At 46.5% G+C, this 22,115-nt stretch overlaps 1 protein-coding gene across 2 annotated transcripts in view; it reads right to left on the reverse strand.

Moving 5' to 3' along the window:
* SHQ1 (SHQ1, H/ACA ribonucleoprotein assembly factor) overlaps positions 1–19,162 on the reverse strand; it is a 97,787-nt gene extending 78,625 nt beyond the window's left edge. For both annotated transcript variants that reach the window (XM_040994831.1, XM_040994830.1), the window contains exons 1-5: positions 18,955–19,162; positions 15,722–15,786; positions 12,324–12,446; positions 11,442–11,608; positions 4,912–5,024 (exon numbers count right to left, since the gene is read on the reverse strand). In XM_040994831.1, the coding sequence (XP_040850765.1) occupies positions 4,912–5,024; positions 11,442–11,608; positions 12,324–12,446; positions 15,722–15,786; positions 18,955–19,097 (611 nt within the window). In that variant the 5' untranslated portion in view covers positions 19,098–19,162. The remainder of the gene's footprint in view (positions 1–4,911; positions 5,025–11,441; positions 11,609–12,323; positions 12,447–15,721; positions 15,787–18,954) is intronic.
* Between the last annotated feature and the right edge of the window lie 2,953 nt (positions 19,163–22,115).

Below are 22,115 nucleotides of genomic sequence, written 5' to 3' on the forward strand. Positions count from 1 at the left end.
GTTCATGGGCGGAGGGGGGTGGAAGGGGGCAGCAGATGACGGCCCAAGTACCCAAGTACTTGAGTCTCTGCACCCGTATGGGACATGCAAGTGGAGTTCTTAGATCTTGGCTCTAGACTGGCTAGCCCTGGCTGCTGCAGGCTTTTGGAAGCTGAATCAGTGGATGGACTACAGATCTCTCTCTCTTTCTCTCTCTTTCTGCCTTTCCAGCAAATGAATAAATCTCTTTTAAAAAGAAGAAAGAAAAAAAGAGGAAACACAGTTAACTAGATCATTCAGTCAACATGCTGTATTAACTTTCTGCCATGTTCCAGGTTCCATGGCAGGCACTGGAGTTCCACTGCTGACAAGACATAATCCCAACCTTTGTGGAACTTGCAGTCCCACAGGAGAACAACGCAATTATGATACAGCATACTGCTAGGACACAACAGCACAACAGTTTGTGGCAAAATAAAACTGGGAGCACGGTGAAGGGCCCTGTAGGAAATAGCATTCTAAGCCAACTGTTGAATGGTAATTAACAACTAAGCAGATTAGGGATACCGTGGAGTAACAAAGCAGTTGGCAAAGGCGAAGAAAACAAACACACACAGAGAGAAAGAAAGAACAAGGAGGAAAAGCTGCAACATTACAGTGTTGGGGCGGAACCCAAAAGCCACGTTCAGAAGTCAGGAGAAGGTTTATCCCTAGGAATGCCTTAATACCTCATACAGGAAGGATACCAACATGTCTTGGAATGACTTAAAGGGACAAACCTCAAGCAGCAGAAATACTGACGACCCAGAACAGGATACTGGTCATGCACTTGCAGCAAAGTGGAATGGGATCACCTACTTGGAGAAGCTGAGAGCCGACAGGGGACAGACTGGGGAGCCCACGTGCTGCCCAGCAAGTTAGGGAACAGTGCCCTTCATGGAAACCGAGACATGAGAGCGAGGAGAGAGGGACTTGTGTTTGGACAGGTGGAGTGTAAGGTGCCCTCTAGGACGCAGAAACACATCGGCCGAGTACTTGGTGATCATGAGGAGGTCTCTGACTCCTGCCACTGGCACTCTGGTGGAGGAGGGAGCAAGCAGATGACAAGCAGATGAAAGGCTCAGCTAGCGACCGGATCCTACTGATGCCTGTATGTCAGCATGTACAGCGGCACATGCTGACATACAGGCATCAAATGCCTGCGTTTTCTAATTTGGTCATGAGGCTTATTTCCCATCCTAGCCATGCAGGTTAGAAAGCTAGAATTCACCTTGGATGGCCTCCTGTGCCACACACTGTCAACCCTGAAGCTGTGTCATTCATCTCCACACTGCTTCGTTGTTCCACCTCGTTCTGGCTCTCATCTGAGTCTGGCTTACCACAACACACACTCAATTGCCTAAAATGCATCTCTTCCTCCATTCTGGACTTTTTTCAACTCCATCAACCATAAAACAAACACGTTTTAATTACTGCTCATTGTCTGTATCTGCTTAATAAACCCAAAGTTTGATCAGAATACTATCGTCCTTATATTTGGAATAATTTTACTACAATTTAAATGGCACTGTAAATGCTACATGTCATCTCTTCTCTTACTTCACAGATGTTTAACCCAAATTCTTCTAATGCTTTCTCCTGAATAAAGAAATAGGTAAAAGTTTGTGAACTGGTTGAGGTAAAACATACACTGATAATTTAAAAGCAATTTGTGAAGGAAAAAAACCAACACTCTAGCCACCAGAAATATGCAAAAGAAGAATTAAGGAATGCTTCAAGATCATTAACATATTTCAGTACAAAACTGATATCCAAAAGGAATTATTCATGGCAAGCAATTATAGGTGGGCAGAGCTGGGCCAGGCTGAAGCCAGGAGGCAGGAGCTTCATCTGGGTCTCCTACGCAGGTGGCAGGGGCCACCTTCTGCTTCTCCCAGGACATCAGCAGGGAACTGGAGTAGCTGGGACACGAACTAACACTCTATGGGGTATCAGCATCCCCATGGTGGCTTTACACACTACACCACAATGCTAGCCCTAGAAAAATCAATCTTTTAAAAACACAAAAATCAGTGTTTAATATAGCATCTATTATATACTCAGTGCTATGCTACAAAACACACCAAACAAAATAACACAGATCACACCAAACTGACAAGCAGATTTCACAACAAAGGATTTTTTAGTTACCATAATAATTCATTTATATATGCCTTTAAGCTGTTCAAGTTCTTTTTTTTTTTTAACACTCAACTGGTTACTTAGAATTAAATAAAAAGTAATTTTTCTCAAGCCCACAACAAAACTAACACAAGGGCACTTCATGACTTCTAGGGGCAAGTCAAACAACTTGAAAGGAGGCAATGTCTTACATTAATGTAATACATGCCATGAATGACTTACGTATAATATCACACTAGTGCAATATATGTTAAAATTATGATCTGTATGATGAATAATGAAAAATTTTAAAATGCGTTTTTTCTCCACTGTATTCATCACTAATAAAAACAAAATACAGCAATGAGCTAAAAAGAAATTTTAACCGAAAATCTGCAATACCTGTATTTGCACTTCATCTAATATCAATACACATTTGAGTGCGCCAGTCAGCTGATACAATGAGTAAAACACAAATTACAACTAGCCAGTCTCACTGCCATTAGAAAAGTCACAAAGAATCTACACCACTTGATTCCCAACATCCAAACTTAGTTCACTCCTATAAGAACTATTATTTAAGATACCAAAAGAACATTTCATGCATACTTTTACAAATCATGAGAGCCTTGACAAAGAAATACTGAAGATGGAGAAAAATAAAGGCTCCTTATAATGTCCCACTATCAACCATTAATTTCATTTTCCTAATTCTTCTGGGCCATAGTTTCTTTTATTTTTCATTTTGAGAGAAAAGAGATAGGCAGTTCCGCTAATTAGCTCCCTCTCACTTGAAATTTCATCCTTGCAAAGCTCATCCTGTTTTCATGCCAGCCCCAGAAATCTGCTGATGATGAAATTTCCACTTGACATATTTTAGCATGACTTGAAATGGCTTTCTGCAAATGGCTCTTCCGTGGCCCTTTAATGCCACTAGTGGAGACAAAGGCAATCAGAAATGGCCATGTAAATGGAGCCCAATCTCTCGGTTTCCCTCAGGATGCTGAACCCATTCAGCCATTTATCATGACACATCACTCATCCCATTTGCACATCACAAGACATATTTCTGCCGTTCCAATTAGTACCCTACTGTGTCACAGGAGATAGAATGTTAATCACAAGAGCAAGGGCAGCTAAACTGGAATTGTGAACATAAAAAGGAAAATACAAAATCACAAGAGCGGTCTCTCTTCAAGTCCTGGCCGAGCCACTCCATAATGGTGGCCAAGGGACCTTGGGCAAGTCCCTTAACCTTTCTTCATATGTTGTGAAAGCTGAATTTTAAAAAATCATATGCATGTGCCTGATAAGCTAATGGCAATATGCAAGCATAAAGGGACATGATTGTTATATTTGCATTAACACTTTACAGAGTGATGGCACAGGGCTTGGGAAGAGTCATAACTGAAGTCTACAATAACACAGGACACCCATTCTCTACACATTTGGAGAGGCAAGAATCCAGGGGCCACAAAAATAATAATAATAATAATAATGACAGACTCGGGGCACTGTCAGATAAGCGACCACCTGTGACGCTGGCATATCACAGTGCTAGCTTGAATTCCGGCTCCCTGGGAAAGCAACAGAAGATGGCTCAAGTGCTTGGTTCCCTGCCACTCACATTGAGAGCCAGATGGAGTTCCAGGCTCCTGGCTTGAATCTGGCCTAGTCCTGGCTATTGCAGCTGTTCGGAGAGTGAACCAGTGGATGAGAAATCCATCTCTCTCTCTCTTAGTAACTGCTCCCTCATTCTCTGTAACTCCATCATTAAAATACATACATCCTTTCTTCTAGATTTATTTTTTTTTTATTGAAAAGGCATTGATCACTTCCCAAGTGGCTGCAACGGCCAGAGCAGAGCCAATCCGAAGCTAGGAACCCAGAGCCTCCTCGGGATCTCCCACACGGGTACAGGGTCCGAAGGCTTTACACCATTCTCCACTGCTTTCCCAGGTCACAAGCAGGGACCCAGATGGGAAGTGGGGCCACTAGGATTAGAACCAATGCCCATATGGGATCCTGGCATATAAGGCAAAGACTTTAGCTGCTAGGCTACCATGTTGGACCCAATAAATCCTTTTTTTTTTTAAATAAAAACACATTTTAAAAATCCAGAGGCCAGGTGACATGACTTGGGAGAAGAACTGCTACGCTGGCCAGTCTTTCCTCAGGCAATCATTATCAGCTAAACAGATATGGTCCTGATGTGAATTTAATCTTAGGGAGAAGTAACATGGCTAAAAATGCTGCAAAACTTTAAATTCAGATAACAAAGAATAACTATTTGTCCATCTGAAACAGATGCCTGATTACAGTGCAAGCGAACAAAGTGTTAGGAACATCTTGGATGACCGCCCTGCACCATGAAAATGCAAGGACATGCAGATTCAAACTCATAAAGAAATCCAGGCACACTTTCACTGACGCACACCTGCAGTTACAACACAAAGTTTACTTCAAAGACATACAAGTACTCTCGTGCATGCAGTGTGCTGTGTTAAGCCTGCCTGGAAAAGAAACACGAAACACGATTCTAGAAGAGTGCTCTTCTGTTGCTCAAACAATCCAGGAGCGTTTGACAAAGACTGTAAAGGTACAAAATTTGGCTGTTAAGTTCAAATGTTAATTAAGCTTTTGGGCCAGCACAAGGTTACAGGATCCAAAACATACATGCCTACCATTGCTACAAAAAAAAAAAAAAAGACACTCAAGCTTTTAAAATAAATGTCAAGTGACTTCCTGAATCCTCAAAGACTCAGTACTCACAGATAATGATCGGGATCAAACTTGGCCAGCTCAGCAGCCAGGCGCTTCTGTCTTCGTTCAGCTGCAGGAGTAAAATCTGGATCCTTAATATCAATCACATCACTCAATTCATCCTAAGAACACCCAGAGAAGAGAGAAATAATTGCTATCTCCTATTTTTAGCACTTCAAAATCACGTTTTACACAAAATACCAAAGCAGGCGAAGAATCTAGCTGATGAGCAGACTCACAGCAACTACAACATTTAGATTTCATTCCAGCACACAGCTGTTGAACACCTTCCACAGGCCAGGCCCTGCTGGGATCTTCCACAGAAATTATCTCATTTAATCCTTACAGCAAACAAACTCATTAACATACGTTAAGGCTACAGAAGTGAACTCAAAAAACAAGATGGAATGAAGCCATTCTTGCAAACTCGAACATGTTCCATCCATTTCTTCCTTTAGACCCAAATCGACTGGATCAACTGGTCTCAAAGAATTACTATGAAGATCATACATACAGAATTGTACATTCTACTTTCTGAGCAGATTTAAGAATTTTTAGGAGCAATTCTGATGAAGATGACTTAACAGAACACTTTAAAACCTAATCCTAAGTAAGAATCAATTTCACTGTAATCATCTTCTAAAATTAAACATATACATATATACATAAACTTATATATATAAACTTATTGAAAGGAAGAATAACAGAGAAACAGATCTTCCATCCCCTACATGGATACAATAGCTAGGACGGAGCCAGGCTGGGCCAGACTGAAGCAGACGTACACCTCCATCCAAGTCTCCCACAGAGCGGGAGGAACTCAAGCACTGAAGTTACCATTGTGTTGCTTCGCAGGTGCACTAGCAGAGAGCTGGACCAGAAGCGGAGCAGCCAGACTCAGACTGGTACTCCGATATGCGATGCTAGCACCTCCCATGGTGGCTTACCATTATGCACCACCACACCTGCCCCAACAGCAATTTCTGTATATAGAGAGAGATAACACAGTTCCCTAAGCCAAATCCTACAAAACAGATGTACAACAGGCAAACTTCCCAGGACACCAAATTGTCTTTATTCTGCTGGTTAGAGCTGGGAAGCAAAGAAAGTTTAGACAATGCAAAACATCCCTAAGATGGAGCCTTTTTTTCTTCCCTTGAACCCCAACCTCCACCAACCAACCACAATCCAGTTAGTTGAGGTAATACCAACAATATTTACTCCAACTACATTCTAACACAAAAAGTCCAGAGACCTTTTTGGAAGTCACTGGAATCTTCAAAACATCCTAGTAATTCCAGGTCCAAGCATTCTGGCCAAAGACCAAACTACTCATTGTCTCTAATACAAAAACCTCCACCCTAAGGCTTCACTTGTTTATGTCTTGGAGAGTTAGAATGCAGACACACCATTGTAAAGAGGCGTTGGGGTCTCAGGGCCGCCTTCCAGTTGGTGTAAAGACAGTGCTCACGACACCAAGGCTTCCTAGCACCTGCGGCAATGTCTCCATGCCAAAGACTTGCAGGGGTCTGGAACTGAATCCACTGAATCCTCCTCTCCTCCTCCACTTCCTCACCTGCCTGCAGGTAGCTCCGCTAGTCACAGGACTGGCAAAGCAGCACTGTAAAGTGTCTGTAGAAGTTTAGCTAACCGAATGCTGCAAGAGCCACTGCCAGCCTTCACGCTCCCAGCGGGCTCAACTACCCCAGCCATCTACTCCCCAACCTTCCATTTCTGTAACCCATGCACCCAGTCCCAGCAATGAGCCTCTGCCTTCACAGCAGCCTTCTCGTCACTGAGAACCTGGCCTATGCCACCTTCTCAGGCAGTCTACTTGGGACAGGCACTAGACCTAGCGGCTAAGGTGCTGGTCTCCATACAGCATCTCAGACTGCAGTGGCTAGGTGTGGTCCCCAGAGAAGGCACCTGACTCCAGCTGATGCAGACCCCGGGAAGCAGTGCTAATGGCTCGACTGGCTGAGTGGGAGAACTCACTCGCATTTTCAACTCCTGGTTTTGTCTCTGCTTCCAGTCCCAGCCACTGTGAGCACGTGGGAAGTGAACCAGCCAATGGGGTTTCTCCCTTTCTCACTCTTGCTGCCCCCAAAACAATTAGTACCTCTTAAAGGGGAATGGCCATCTCTGGACATCCCAGGCAAAATAGCGCCCCCCTGTTCCAGTCTCTGCATCACACCCCGTTTGCTTTTACTGCTACCAGCTGTTGTTATCCCCCTGACTTGCTGTTTGCACAACTGCTTCCATGAGAATGTTCCATGAGACACAGATCTCACCTGTCTTTTCTGCCACTGTGTCCTCAGCCTTGTGCCTGGCATTCAGCATTCACTGATTCAGCAGTTGGTGCCTGAAGGCCCTCGATGGAGTGGAGTTCGGGTCACGTACATACAAAGCCCTTGCTCTCACAGGAGTGAGAATTCACCAGAAAAAAGCAGCGCCCCTGTGCCTGGCTCACGCATCTTCTCCCAGCCTCCAGACTCAGGGCCTACATACACAGCCATGCAACATGTACACAGCAGAAGGTGACTGCTCCAGCAGGGCAAGCCCTGCCCAGGCTTGTGCATATATATATATATATATATATATCTGAAAGGTACAGTGGCACACGCAGAGAGAAAAAGAGATAGTTTCTATCTACTGGCTTCCTCCCTAAATGGTCACAACAGTCAGGGCTGGGCCAGGCTGAAGGCAGGAACTTCACTGAGGTTTCCCACATGGGTGACAGGGCCCAAGGACTTGAAGTCATTTCCCACCGCCCTCCTAGGGACCTACACAGGGAACTGGATCAGAAGCAGAGCAGCAGGGACTCAAACCAGCACTCCAATATGGTTTGCTGGCATCCCAAGTAATGACCTAACTCCCTGTGCCACAGTGCCTGCCTCCTTAATTGGTTACACACGCACACAGAGAAACTGAAACAAACTTAAAAGCCAGGTTTGTTTGGAGTTTACAAGCCTAAGACACTAACCAGCCAACAGAAGGGAAGAAAGGAGAATGAGAAATGTTACACCACAGGAGGGAGACAAGGATTCCTCTGTGAAGAACTGCCCTGGCTGCAAGCTACAAGTGCTGTCTAAAAAACAGACACTGCCAAGAAAGGGCCTTGGAGGAGTTCCACAAGGCTTTGACCCAGAAAACTTGGAGGCAATGCCAAGAGCAAATGCAGAACTCTGCGCACATCTGGCGGGGAGCGGGGAGTTTCAAGGGGCCTGGACTCCATGGCCTTGGGTATCCAGGGCAACCAAGAGGAAGGCAAGTGCCAGCAAGCCTGGCATCCTCCTGCTGCTGGCAGCGGCCGCCCGGGAGCTGGCTGGGTGGGCATCCAGAGACTCCCGAGCTGTTACGGCTGGCAGCTGCTGGGCAGCGCTGACATCGAGCCTCCAAAGGCACCCAAGTGGCTGGAAGCAATGTCAGAAAGGAGCAAGGCAGGTAGGGGACATAGGGGAGACCGGGGAGCAATGATGAAGAACATGTTCCTGTGAAAACATTTCAAACCCGATTAAAAAGACTGTGCACGACGGCCTGTAAAAGTTTAAATCAGTCAATGCAGAGGAGATGCCTGGGTGTTGCGGTGATAAAAGATTTCCTGCTTTATTCTTTATAGTCTATCTTTTTTTAAAATTTATTTATTTATTTATTTGAAAGTCACATATACAGAGAGGAAGATCTTCCATCTGCAGATTCACTCAAGTGTCCACAACAGCTAGAGCTGAGCCAATCGAGCCAATCAAAATCCAGGAGCCAGGAGTTTTCTCTGGGTCTCCCACATGGGCACAGGATCCTAATGGCTTTGGGTCATCCTCCACTACTTTCCCAGGCTACAATCAGGGAGCTGGATGGGAAGCAGGGCTGCCAGGATTAGAACCAGTGCCCACATGGAGTTTAGAACCCTGTACTACTAGTGGGTTGAATTTACATGCTAAGCCTACTAGGAGGGAAAATGCAAGCCAACTGTCAGGAATCCAGCTAAATGCTTGAGGATGATAAACATGAAACTTAGCAACTCCTTTACTTTCAACTGCGGAGTGGCTACCAAGATATCTAATATATGAGCTAACAAACCCAACATGATTTCCATTCCATAATAAAACTTCTGCTTTAAATCAACCTAAATTATTTTGTTAAAGTATTATTATTTATTATTTACTTTGAAAAGCAGAGTGACAGAGAAGGGAAGACACAGAGCGAATGCCCATCTGCTGGTTCACTTTTCAAACAGTCACGAGCCAAGCCAGGAGTCTGTAACATGGCCTGGACCTCCCACATGGCAGCGCGGGTCCGAGCATTAGGCCACTCTGATGCCATCTCAGGTGTATTAGTAGGGAGCTGCATTAGAAGTAGACTGGCACTGCAAATAAGGAATGCTTAACCCGCTGTATCACAATGTCAGCCACCCTCAAAATTACTTAGTGGACTTTTCCAACAGATACATGAATTGCTGAGCTAAAAGTACCTTGGCCTTGACTTGCATTATGGCAGTTCCACTTCTTTCGACAACCTATCAAAATCCCTGAAGAGGCACGGGCTTGGCATTTGAACCAGTAGTTGGATTACTACTTAAGACACTTGGATTCCATATCAAAGTGCCTGGGTTCAATTTCTGATTCAGATTCTGGAAGGCCACAGGTGATGGCTGGAGTAACTGGTTCCCGCCACTCACAAGGGAGACTTGGACCGAGTTTTTGGCTCCAGGCTTTGATCTTGACCAGCCCACCCAGTCCAACCACTGCATGCATTGGGGACTGAACCAGTGGGTGCTGTGTCCCCACTTCCCCCGCACTGTGTGTGTGTGTGTATGCATGTGCACATGCCTGTCTACTTCCCAAAGGGGAAGGAGCTGGAGAACAGGAAGGGGAGAAAAATCCCACAGGAGGATATTCTCCAAACAGCAGCAATTAAAGAAACCAAAATCTGTGGTAGCAGCAAGCACTTTCAATCTGAACGTGTAACCTGTACTTAGCCTGTATGGCATTTACCAACACTAACTTATAGTTATCCACTGACAACCCCTAAACAGTCTGGCCACACAGTAGCTCTTGGCCAAATGACTGAAGTCTATGCGGTGAAATGCCTACTGTGAACAAAACCAACTCAATTCTAACTGCTCAGGGTGAGCAGGGAGTGGGAGCAGGCCCAGAGACACCTAAGCCAAAAATCACCTAAGCTTTTAGGGAAAGATCTCATCATCCTCATCGGCTCCAATATAAATCTAAACCTTGCCCCCTTTAAGGACTCTTACTCCCTTTAAAAATTTTATTTTCAGCACTCTACTTTTTCCCAAAGCGTTCTTTATAGTATTCCATCGTTCTAATAGAATTTTCTAATAGAATATTATATCTCCTTAGTTTTTCAAAATATCTCTGCATAAGTAGGTGAGCAAGTTTATTCCTACTTTAGAAAGAAGAGATAAAACAAATAACTTGCCAAGCAGCCTGAACTTAACCAGCAGAAGTGGGATCAGAACCTAGGGCCTTTACCTTTCCAAGGTAGATTCAAATGTCTGACTTAGGATTGGCATGTGAGGGTGCAGCAAGTTAAACGCCCACTTTGAGACCCCTGCATCCCGTATCAGAGTACCTGGCGCTGAGTTCTGCCTCCATTTCTGATCCAGCTTCCTGCTGATGCACCTGGGAGGCATCAGATGACGGTCCAAGGGCCTGGGTTTCTACCATTCACAGAGACCAAGCCGTAATTTCTGGTCCCCCTCTCAGCCTGGCCCAACCCCATCTACTGCAGGGATTTGGGGAATGACGCAGTGGGTGGAAGATGTCTGCCTACCCCTCCTTCTGTGTCACTCTGTCTTTCGAAGACATATTTTTTAAATATACGTCTTCCTACAGTAAATCATATTTTCTCTAGGCTTAACCATCCTCTGCTTAATCAGGAATCAAGAAAGAGATTGAATCATCCCTGTTTCTTTCACTAAAGCAAATTAAAAATTAAGGCTTCATGTCAGCAGTTCATGCAACATTTATGTGTGTGTTTTCCCTTTGTGTGTGTATGTGTGTGTGTGTGTGTGTTTTCACTGGGTTTGGAAGGCAGAGAGGGGAGCAGACAGGAAGCCTCCCTCTGCTGGCCTCTCAGGGTCTACAGTAACAGAAAGTTGGACTCTGAAGGGGGCCGGGGACTCAACCCCAGGAACTCTGATACGGGACACAGCACCCCAAGTAACATCCTCACCTCAAATAACCACAGCACCAAACACTCACTCTGGATACGCTTTTTTAGCTCAATGACAATTAACTTTTTTAGCTCAATGACAATTTAAAGCAAGATTACATTCAACCTTCATCAACAATACACAACAGTGCCTATAACAACATTTTGATCGAAACCACAATCTCATTCTCACCAGGAACATTAGAAATCATGCCCTAAGTATGTGATCTGCACACATATGTATATCCAAATATGTAACTGTAGTCCTCATTTAAAAAAAAAAATCCCAAGGGCAAACAGAAGGGAAAATTACACATTCAACTGGAAAATCCCACAGACCAAGATCTTTCAGAAAGACAACACACCTGCAACCGGTGAACCACTCCAGTCCGTAAGTTTCCAAATCCATAGTGGCACTGTGGATTCAAAGGATTTTCTGATATTTCTTCATAGGGAGTCTGTTCAATTTCCCAATCGAACCCTTCATCATCAGCATCATCCTCTTCTACTTCTTCAGAGACTTCTGAAGTTCCTAAATGTGTTAAGTATTAATGGTTTTATAAAAGTATTGGATTTCCTAGGTACGAGGAGGAGAAGAAAAAGCGCAGGGAAAAAGGTGCCTGGTACAAGTGTTCTATAAAACATGAACAAGAATATTCACAACTCCACTATTCAAGAGAACAAAGGCCCGTCAACAGGAAGTATAAATAAATGTGGCATATGCATACCACAGAATATATATAGCAATAAAAACAAACGGGGCTAATCTCATGAAAAGAAACCAGATGCCCCCACAAAAAAGATCCATACTATGTGGATTACACATGCCATTCAAAGCAGGGAGGAAGGAGAGCAACAGTCTCCTGCAAGAGAGGGGGCAGAGCCACCGGGAGACACAGCAGCACGCCAGGGCCCAGGCGATGTTCCATTTCTTCATCTCGGCGCTGTGCACTTTACAAAACTCACAGAACTGAACTCCTATGATCTCAACTCAAGAGGCAAACATTCAACTAAAGAAAGCACGCTGTTTCATTGGGATCCAAAACGTGACTGACCTCCTGGTTCACTTGGGTTTCTTCCGTATTTTAATTGGAGCACCACATGAGCTATTAGAGCACCTGGCTACCTAGTCACAATGCATTTGCTCTAATTCCCTACTTATTATAACCTGTTCTTCCTATAAAACAAAACATCCTAAACATTTCTGTTTATCCTTGTCTCCCCCCCCCCACCTGGAATAAGCATACCGATTTCTTCCACAAGCGGCTTTGCCGTCCTGGATTTTCTGGGCGCCAGGAGAGCAGTTAACATATTCAGCCCCTCAAAATGCTGGCCAGGTGTTTCTTTGGGCAATCGAATGGTAAAAATTCCTAAAAGAGAAATTTGTTTTGTGCTTAGATAAATTAAACATTCAAAGACCTCACCAATATATCTAAGAAATGCACGTATTTGGCAAAACAAAATTCTATTTTCTATAACTCCAAAATTAGGCCCTGATCATAGACTTAGCGTCTATAAATCAAGATGGACAAGGGCTCCACCATGGTCCTTCAGCAAGTGTGACTTCTGGTAGATCCAGTTGGGATACAGAATGCTCAACTCTAACACGGTATCACTCGAACATACTGATACTAAAAATCCAAGGCAAAAGTTCTAAACACCAATGATCTCCAAAGTTTAGAATTATCCCTAAAAATTTGTCTAGACAGACTGAAATTCTACTCCATACTTCTTTTCTTTCCTTCACTGAATTGATCAACTATATATCTAGGCTCCCCTAGGGATTTATCTACTTCTCTTAAGTTTTAAACCATGTTGCTTTTCTCAATGGCTGAACTGCATTGCAACATATCCAATACAACTCAACCCAAACATCTTCCTGAAGTACTGTGTACTTTTAAAATTTAATAACTTTGCTTCGGCACGCAACCTGTCTGAATTAAAAGCAGATTTACTACCAAGAAATGCAATTCCATTCCATTTAACTTGATTACACTACACTGTGTATTAGATCTCTACTGCTTTAATGTTTTCATCCCAACTACCTTTACCCTCATTCACTGTGATCAGTAAACACTCAGGCACATATAAGGCAGTCTTACTCCAGATCCAGTGACAAACAGATCTGACGGCATCTATAAAAATAGAGATGGCTTCACAGCAGGCTGAGTTGAGAGACTCACCCATCTCTTCCCTTTCCAGAAGAACAGGAAAACAGTTTTCACCTGTCACCCAGACTGCTTCTCCCACCTACTGTTGGTGGATGCCAAAGTGAGGCAAGGTGAGGCATGGGCTGCAGCTCTCACCAGGACACATAAGACCAGGGATGGATGTGAGTAGAGCGGGGGAGCCCCGCCACTGCTCCTGCTGGCGAGCATGAGACCAGGGCGCACCAGGATGGGCAGGGCTATAACATCCATTGACCTACATGTGAGCTTAGGTTAGGTGGAGAGCCAGGCCTGGGCTAACTGACTGTATCCACTGGTGTATGCATGAGCCAGAGCAAGTTCAGGCTGGTTGGGCTTTGCTGCAGTATCAGCTAGCAAGTGCTGCGAATGGGTGCAAGTCCTATTGAGCTAGACTGTAGAATCACCTGGAAAGTACATGATGCAGGGCTGGGAGTCAGCCCAGCAGGGAACTGTGGGTACCTCTCTAATGGGCTGCAACTCCCACTGATGAGCTTGAGAACCAGGGCTGAGGGCGAGCCTGGCTAGACACCTGCCAGCATGAGTGTGAGCTGGACAGTGGAGTCAGCTGGGCTGAGCTAGGCTCCAATACTTATTGATGTGTATAAGAGCTAAATGGGATATGGGACAGACTGAATCAGTCTGTTGCACATACCAGCATGCACAGGAATCAGGGCTAGGAACAGGCATGGTGGAGTTACTGGGGCTCACTCTGATTGGGCTGCAGCTCCCACTGCTGTACGTGAGGGCCGAGGGTGTGATTGGCAGGGTTAGGCTGGGCCATAGCATCCACTGGTTTGCGTATGAAATGGGGATGGAAACAGAACTGATCAGTTGACTGCAATCACCAGTGTGTGCGTAGGCTGATGTGGCTGACAGAGAGCCAGACCCAACACTGACTAGCACATACAGTGGTCAGGTCTGGGGTCACCACTGGTGAGGTTTCTTTGGGAACCCCACAACACACACACATAATTGACCCCTGGACTCAGAACTCCAACCACAGTGAAAAGTACAGGACCTGTGGTCTGACCACAGAGTACATTTTTCACATCTGGGTCACCATAGTTGCTGAGGCCTGTGTGGTGGATGGCATACCCAGGATGCTTATGGGGGACATGACAACCAGTTCATTGAGGCCTGCAGAGGACATCCAGTACCATGGAGGACAAAGTAAATCGGACAGCTCTCCCATTATCAGGTGCTTTGCGGGGGAATCCCAGCCTATACAAAACTGTACCACATAATTCAAAATTCAAAATAAAAATATAGGGCCCAGCACAGTGGCGCAAATGGTTAAGGTCTTCGCCTTGCACACCCGGGATCCCATACGGGTGCTGGTCCTATCCCAGCAGCCCCACTTCCCTTTCAGCTCCCTGCCTGTGGCCCGGGAAAGCAGTTGAGGACAGCCCAAAGCTTTGGGACCCTGCACCCGTGTGGGAGACCCGGAAGAGGCTCCTGGCTTCAGATCGGCGTAGCATCGACCATTGCGCTCACTTGGGGAGTGAATCATTGGACAGAAGATCTTCCTCTCTGTCTCTCCTCTCTGTATATCTGCCTTTCCAATAAAAATATAATAAAAATAATCTTTAAAAAAATAAATAAATAAAAATAAAAATATATTAAATTAAAAAAAAAGGAGATTGGAGGTAGTTGTCTCATCCACTTTCCCACATTCCTCGACCCTCCCACCCTAATTGGGAGTCCACACGGGCATGCAGCCCTCTCAACTATGTAAACATAATCAAAAATAAAATGAATTTATTAATTTTTAAAAATCAAGTTTGAAAATTATACAATAAAGGTTGTACTCAAAGCTGTATCCTCCACATTTCTATAATCAACAACTCCAAGCAGTCCAATTACCACTTTCAAAAACACATATTAGACCTGTGGGAAGTTCTTCTACTAAGCAGAACCAGGGGCTTGGCACAACAGCTCAACTGGCTAATCCTATGCCTTGCAACACCAGCATGGGCACCTGTTTGCCTTCCAGCTACTCCACTTCCCATCCAGCTCCCTGCTTGTGGCCTGGGAAAGCAGTGGAGGACGGCCCAAAGCCTTGGGAGCCTGCACCCACATGAGAGACCCAGACAAGGCTCCTGGCTCCTGGCTCCTGGCTCTTAGCTTTGGATGGGTTCAACTCCAGCCACTGCAGCCAAGTGGGGAGTGAACCAGTGGATGGACGATTTTTTTCTTTGTCTTTCCTTCTCTCTGTGAATCTACCTTGCCAAGAAAAATAAACCTTTTAAAAAAGGAAACCACAGAACCACAGACTCACTTCGGAGAATAGTTTTGAAACACTTTAAACAACTGAGGAAGCTAACCATCCAAAAAACTGACTACTGACAGAAACAAGACACAGAAAGCAGGAGCAGACTACACCTGCAGGGCCGCTGACTGTGCTGACACTCTAACACAGAGCATCCAAAGAGAAAATGAAGTTGCAAAGGCAATACCTTTATCAGCGTCGTAGGAACCCTGCTCACTTCCATTCTCAACAATTCTTCCCGGAAGGGTCAACCTGAAGATTGAACACAGGTCTCATGAAATCCTTCCAAATGGAATTGAAACCATCGCTCACCGTTCAGGCTTATCCATCAGAATTCATCAACTGTTAAACTCGCCAGCATTTCTTTCACAGTTTACAAACTAAATCTTGGTTCCCTCCTCAACTAAGTACAAACTGGAGATGACTGATCTTACTATTTGAAAAGTAAAGATACTGAAGAAGAAAACTGCAATAAATTGGTTATCACAATTGTTATAACACTTCCCCCTTTTCAATGTGTAATGAAAATTTTTCTTATATACATGGTGCCTCATACAGTAAAGGCTCAATGAAAGGATACTACCTGAGCCAGTGCGATGGCTCAACTGGCTAACCTTGTTCCAGTAAGTGCTGAGATCTCATGTGGGCATCAGTCCGTGTCCTGGTTGCTCCACTTCCCATCTAATTCCCTACTTATGGCCTGGGAAAGCAGTGGAGGATGGCCCAAAACCTCCACGATGAACTTCTATTTGCTGGTTCACTCCCCAAGTGGCCACAACGCCCAGAATTGAATCATTCTGAAGCCAGGAGCCAGAAGCTTCTCCTGAGTCTCCCACATGGGTGCAGGCTCCCAAGGCTTGGGCCATACTCTACTGTTTTCCCAGGCCACAGGCAGGGAGCTGGATGGGAAATGGAGCTGCCAGGACTCAAACTTCTGCCTCTACAGGATGCTGGTGTTTGCAGGTGAATAATTACACTGCTGACCCACCACACCAGCTGGATTATCACTTTTCCACTCAAAAAATCTATACCTGTCTGATGTCAATGAAGCAAATGCATCAGCTGAACACGCCAGGCCCACCCCACACCATTCCTAACACAAAATGTCTGCCTCCCTTCCTGCTTCCCCATACTTCCTATAATTACAAAATGAAAACCAGCAACGCTGGGCAGCCCCCCAAAGGCCCAAGGCGTCATTCCTAGTTTCTCAGTCCCTAGTCTAAGCAGCTACACAACCCAGGAGAAGGAATCCACGTGCAGAAAAAACAGTGTCTCACAGTTCTAAACACTACCTACCATCAGCATCTCTACCGAAGCCCAGCTCCGCATGCTCCAGCTGGGCAAGAGTCTCCACTCACTTTAACTTCACAAATCACACGATAAAAAGGGAAAAGTTACAGCTTCTATCAGTTGAGAGAAGTCGTTCCTTCTTCTCAACTTGTTATAGGAACACAGGAGCGAAATTCTGTTGAGTTACAGATCTGCTTCACAGGCCAACGTCTCAAATCCTCAGCCAAGGGGAGCCAGGTTCTATTCATCTCTGTCACACTGTGACAATTGGGAATGTCACAGCTTGCCCAGTTGGCCGGCACCACTCCTCTCTACCAGAACCTCTACGTCCCATGGGCTTACAATTCACAGGTTCCTTGGACTGTGTGGATCAACACAATAAAGCAGACACCATTACAGACTTGGCTAAGTTAAACTAAAAGCTGACCTAGATTCTGCCTTATTGGCTGCAATACTTGATCTTGAAAACTTGAGTGGCTGTGTTAGGAGTCCAGCTCCCATAAAGGAAACAGGAGCTAGACATGTACAGAGATCACACCGGGATGCCCCAAGACCACAGCGAGAAAGATGGCCCACTGGCTTCCAGTCACTTTATATTCCAGGCCCAATCACAATCTGACCCTGTGGCACTAGAGACCTCAAGCCAGAACCCTACCAAATCCCCACAAAGTCCTTACAGGTGAGTGAAATGACTGCAGTTGTCTCACGCCACCAAGCCTCACTGGTTACACAGTGACAGGGGAGTGGCACAGGGGGCCCTCAATAATAGTCACAGGAGCCCCCTTTATCTGTGGTGCCTTTTCCCACAGCTTCAGTTACCCCAGCCTACTGCAGGCTAAAGCTACAGAGCAGTACAGCTGCAGAGAGGCCACATTCACCTTTTCTTTTTAAATTTATTTCTGAAAGTCTGTTACATAGGTGAGGGGATTGCAGACCCATGAAGGTCTCTGGATGGGATGAGAAGGAGCAACAAGGTGGCTGAGGGAAAACACCCCGCCCTTTGCGACCTCAGGGAGGGGAACATGTTGTGCCATTCCTTGCTGCCAGATCCTGTCAGCCTCAGGAGACAGAAACGGTCCCCTGATGGGGGAAGAAAGTCCTGAGGGCATCGCTTGAGTCCTAATTGTTCTGAGATGGTGTTCGTTTCACGATACCAGGAGTAGGACATCACTTCCCCTACTTTCTGGCTGGCTGTTTCAGCCTGTCCACAGCCTTAGATGCTTGGTAGAGAACTTGGCCTGTGGTGTTGTCCAAGCTGCTCTTCTTTCCACCTTCCAGTGAGGCACTCAAGGTCCTTTGATGTCCTTCCCAGCAGGTTGAGTTTCCCTACAGAGTCAGCAATGGAGACAACCCAATCCCACAGCACGTGCTCAAGGCCAGATCAGATGCCCATATGGTGTTCCTACGAGTTGGTGGAGTAGACCCACTGGGCCAACTCCTAAGGGCCCCACTACTGAGTTGTTGGTCTCCAGAGTAGGCTTGTTCATGCACCATGGGGTGATGTAGCCCAGCCCCGCCTGGCCCACTCCCAGACTGGGAGGAAAACACAGCTACCACACCTGGCGAGACGGCCACAGGCGGCAGGGAGTGCTGAGGAGCCAGGGAAGGGATGCAGGCCGAGCTGGGGAGAATGGCAGGGACCCCAGGGAAGGGATGCAGGCCGAGCTGGGGAGAATGGCAGGACCCCGAGCCCAGGGAGTGCGGAGGGATTAGGAAAGAGACTCTAGCCGAGCTGGGGAGAATGGCAAAGACCCCAAGCCCAGGGAGTGTGGAGGGGCCAGAGAAGGGATGATGCCGGGCTGGGGTGAACGGGAAGGACCCCAGGGACGCGATGCAAGCCGGGCTGGGGGAGAATGGAAGGAGCCCGGGGCCGGGGAGCGCGGAGGGGCCAGGGAAGGACGCAAGCCAGGCTGGGGAAAATGGAAGGAGCCCACAGAGGGGATGACCCGGGGGCCGGGGAGAGCCAACGCCGAGCCGAGGGAGGCAGCGCAGCAAGTCCGGCAGGAGCAGTCAGGAGCCCCGGCCCCAAGCCCCACGCTCGCAGGGGAGCCTCGGATGGCTCAAGGACGAGGGGCCCCGCAGCGCGCACCCCACCTCGCCCCCATCCCCGCGGTGCCCCGGCACCCGGACCTGAGAAAGTACGGCTTGGCGTAGAACTTGAAGTCCGACCCCTCGAAGTACACGTCGAACTCGGAGACTCGCGTGTACGGCACGCGGATGGCGACGGTCAGGAAGTCCGGGTCCTGGCTGAGCTCGAACGCGGGCGTGAGCATGTCCCCCGCGCCCACGGCGGCCGCGACGCCGCCACCCAAACTCCGCCAAGTGCCGCACGCCTGGGGTCCCGCCGGGGAGCCAGCGCTTCCGGCAGGAGGCGGAAGTGCGCGTGCGTGCGGCGGCAAGTCCCGCCCCGCGTCCATCTCCATGGAGACGGGACGCGCTCCGTGCAGTGGCGGCGCTTTCGAACGTTCTGAGAAGACCGAGGGCGCCAGAGCCTCCTCTGAGGGGAAGAAATCCAGGAATCCACCTCAGCTCGATACTGACCGTGAGTCGCCGCCAACTCAAAATTAACACAGCCCTTTAAAAGTCCCTGGAGAGAAGCCTTGGGTTCAATTATTCCAAATTAGCTTCTCTAGGAAAAAAATCTTTACATCTGCCAAGGGACCTTATTCCTGTAGGTCACCAGCATTAAGATTTTTTTGAATTATTAATGTGGGGGAATTAACCACTCCCTAATTAAAAGCGCTTTCAACAGCTGGAGCGGCGCGAGTCCTGAGCACTTTATTACGTGTTGGTGATACTCACGCACGGGCACAGGGCTGCGACACGGAAAACAGGTGCAGGGGTGCCGCGGTTGGCTCCTAAGAAACATGAGTTACACAAAATACTGAGCGCCGCACCCGCGTCGTGGGGCGCTGTTGGTTTAGTGGAGGATGCTTGAGTTTATTGTTGATTTGGGATGTGACATTGCCTTTGTTTCTGCATTTTTAATTAGCAGTGAATCACTCAAGTTATAATCTCCTTTTTAAAATGCAGCCCCTTCCCTCGGGCTGCAAGCAGCTTTGCTTTTCTTTAGTGCTTCTGCAGCGGGAACCCTCCCGTGGACGCTTGGCAGGCCTCTTTCTGTTGCCCCACACGTCCCCATGTTCCCTGCGGCTTCACGTTAAGACCCACTTTAGGCGGCTGCTTTATCCCACCCTGAAAGTAATTCTGCAATGTTCTTTTCCATTGTGAGTTTTCGAGGCATAACGCTATGGATTCTAGAGTGAACTGAATTCCCATTTCTGGATACAGATGTTGCTTGAAAGTATTATGACATTTCGTGTTAACTCTGGTTAAGAGGGGAAGGGGTAGTGAAATTTTTCATCATTTGTTGAGTCGTGCACAAGTTGTACTGTTTATTTTTTGTTTCGTTTTCCTCTCTAAGTGTTACTTTTGGGTGGCCTTTTGCTATTTCAAAAATATTTTTTCCGGGACCACCTAATTAAAGACAAGTAAAGAACCTGTAATCTTTGATGACATTTAGTTAGCCCCACTTCTGGTCTAACAAGCCCACCTGTCATCTGTAAGGTTCACAACTAAATGTTAAATTGTAACGCAACTGAGATCAACAAATCCAAGTTCAGCCTGATTACCGTTCCCTGGGTGCTGCACTACTCCTCGTTTCCAGCAGGTGGCAGTGTCTAGGGGGAACAAACCAGTTTTACCACGTGGAACAATTTCAAACTGAGTTGTAACCTGGAAAATAGTTTTCTGAAGAAGCCCTTCTCGTTCTTTCTGTAAGTGACTTTTAGGAGGTGGTCAAAGAATTTGTAAGTTACACCTGAGCCATTGTGATCATGTGCGTATGCATTTTTTCAGACTGAAAGCCATCGGAAGCAGAGGAAGGTTTTAGAAATGGTACACTCCATATTTATTCCCGTATGGCATTGAAAGATTTCCATATGAGCCCTTTATTTTGTCAAGAATATACTTACCCATAATTACACTTTTTATATTTATTGGTATCTGCATTTTGACTCTTAAGACAGAAAGCAATGAAGTGATGACTTGTTTTGAGAGAAAGAAAATGAAAGTAGAACTGAGTCACAAGCACAGATCACAAAACTAGAATAAAACTAGAAACGATAGACTGAAAACTAGATAACACATTTGCAAATTTGGGAAAAAGGTGTGTGTGTGTGTAATAGTAAATACAATGACAGTAGCTACCCTGAGTTCGTGCCGTTCTAAGCTGTCCACTGTTCCTAAGTGGGCTTAGAACTTATGAACTCACGGATAACTGAGAGGTGATTGCAAATCTGAGAGACAGTCCCACCAGGCAGGCCAACAGCCTGAAGCTAATGATATCGCCACTGTTCTTCAAACTCCTTCAAATAGAGCCGTTTTCTGAAAATTGCATGGATTGATTTTGAAAGTCAGAGAGTTCTGATCTGTAACATCAGGGGCTGGGGCCTAAGGGAGCCTGGAGCCGGAAATTCAATCCCGGCCTCCCAGGTGGGAGTATGAGACCCAGCCAACTTGAGCCATCGCCTGCTGTCTCTCCGAACCTCCGTCACTCAGGGTCTGCATTAGCAGGAAGCTGCGGTCAGGAACGGAGCTGGGACTCAAACCCACAGACTCTGAATCCCAGCTGGTGACTTCACCACGAGGCAAAGGCCAGCCCCGAAGTACAGCTGTTCCTTACATGAACCCTTCTGCCCATCCAAGTGATACCTGTCAGAATGAGACTCACACAGCACAGTAGTCAGTATTTCAGGGAGAACTTAGTCCAATTCCCAATTAACATAAACTCAACAAGACTCTGAGAAAATCGTAAGTGGCTGCAAGTGACTACCAGCACATGCTATGCCATGCTCCTACAGACAGGTTTAGCAGCACATGGTTCAACATGCTGGTGCCAATCATGAAAGGCAGATCAGATCACACAGCAAGGCTCCTGGCACCGTGAGCTTCCTTCTTGGTTTAAGGTCCTGTTTCTAAGGACATCTAGAGCAGGTGCTGGAGGCAGGGAGTGGGGCTGTCATTGGCAGTGAGTGCTGTGTGTGCCTTCTCACCAATGGAGCTCTCAACCCCATTCTCAGCTCCCCTGGTGTGACCGCCACAGCGATCTCCGGCCTTTGCCAAGTGTCCCCTGCCCTGCATAGATAGGACCCTCCAGGGTGTGGTCACCACCACCAGCACCACCTCAGGCTCACACATAACCACGAGGAGTGACATGGCTGCAGAAGATCCTCCTTCAGGGAGAAGGGGGACCCTGCGATGGGACTCCTGGGGTCGAGACAAAGCCAGAT

Source organism: Ochotona curzoniae, unplaced genomic scaffold, assembly GCF_017591425.1.
Source record: "Ochotona curzoniae isolate NIBS_2020 unplaced genomic scaffold, NIBS_Ocur_1.0 contig_908, whole genome shotgun sequence".
NCBI classification, from domain to species: Eukaryota; Metazoa; Chordata; class Mammalia; order Lagomorpha; family Ochotonidae; genus Ochotona; species Ochotona curzoniae.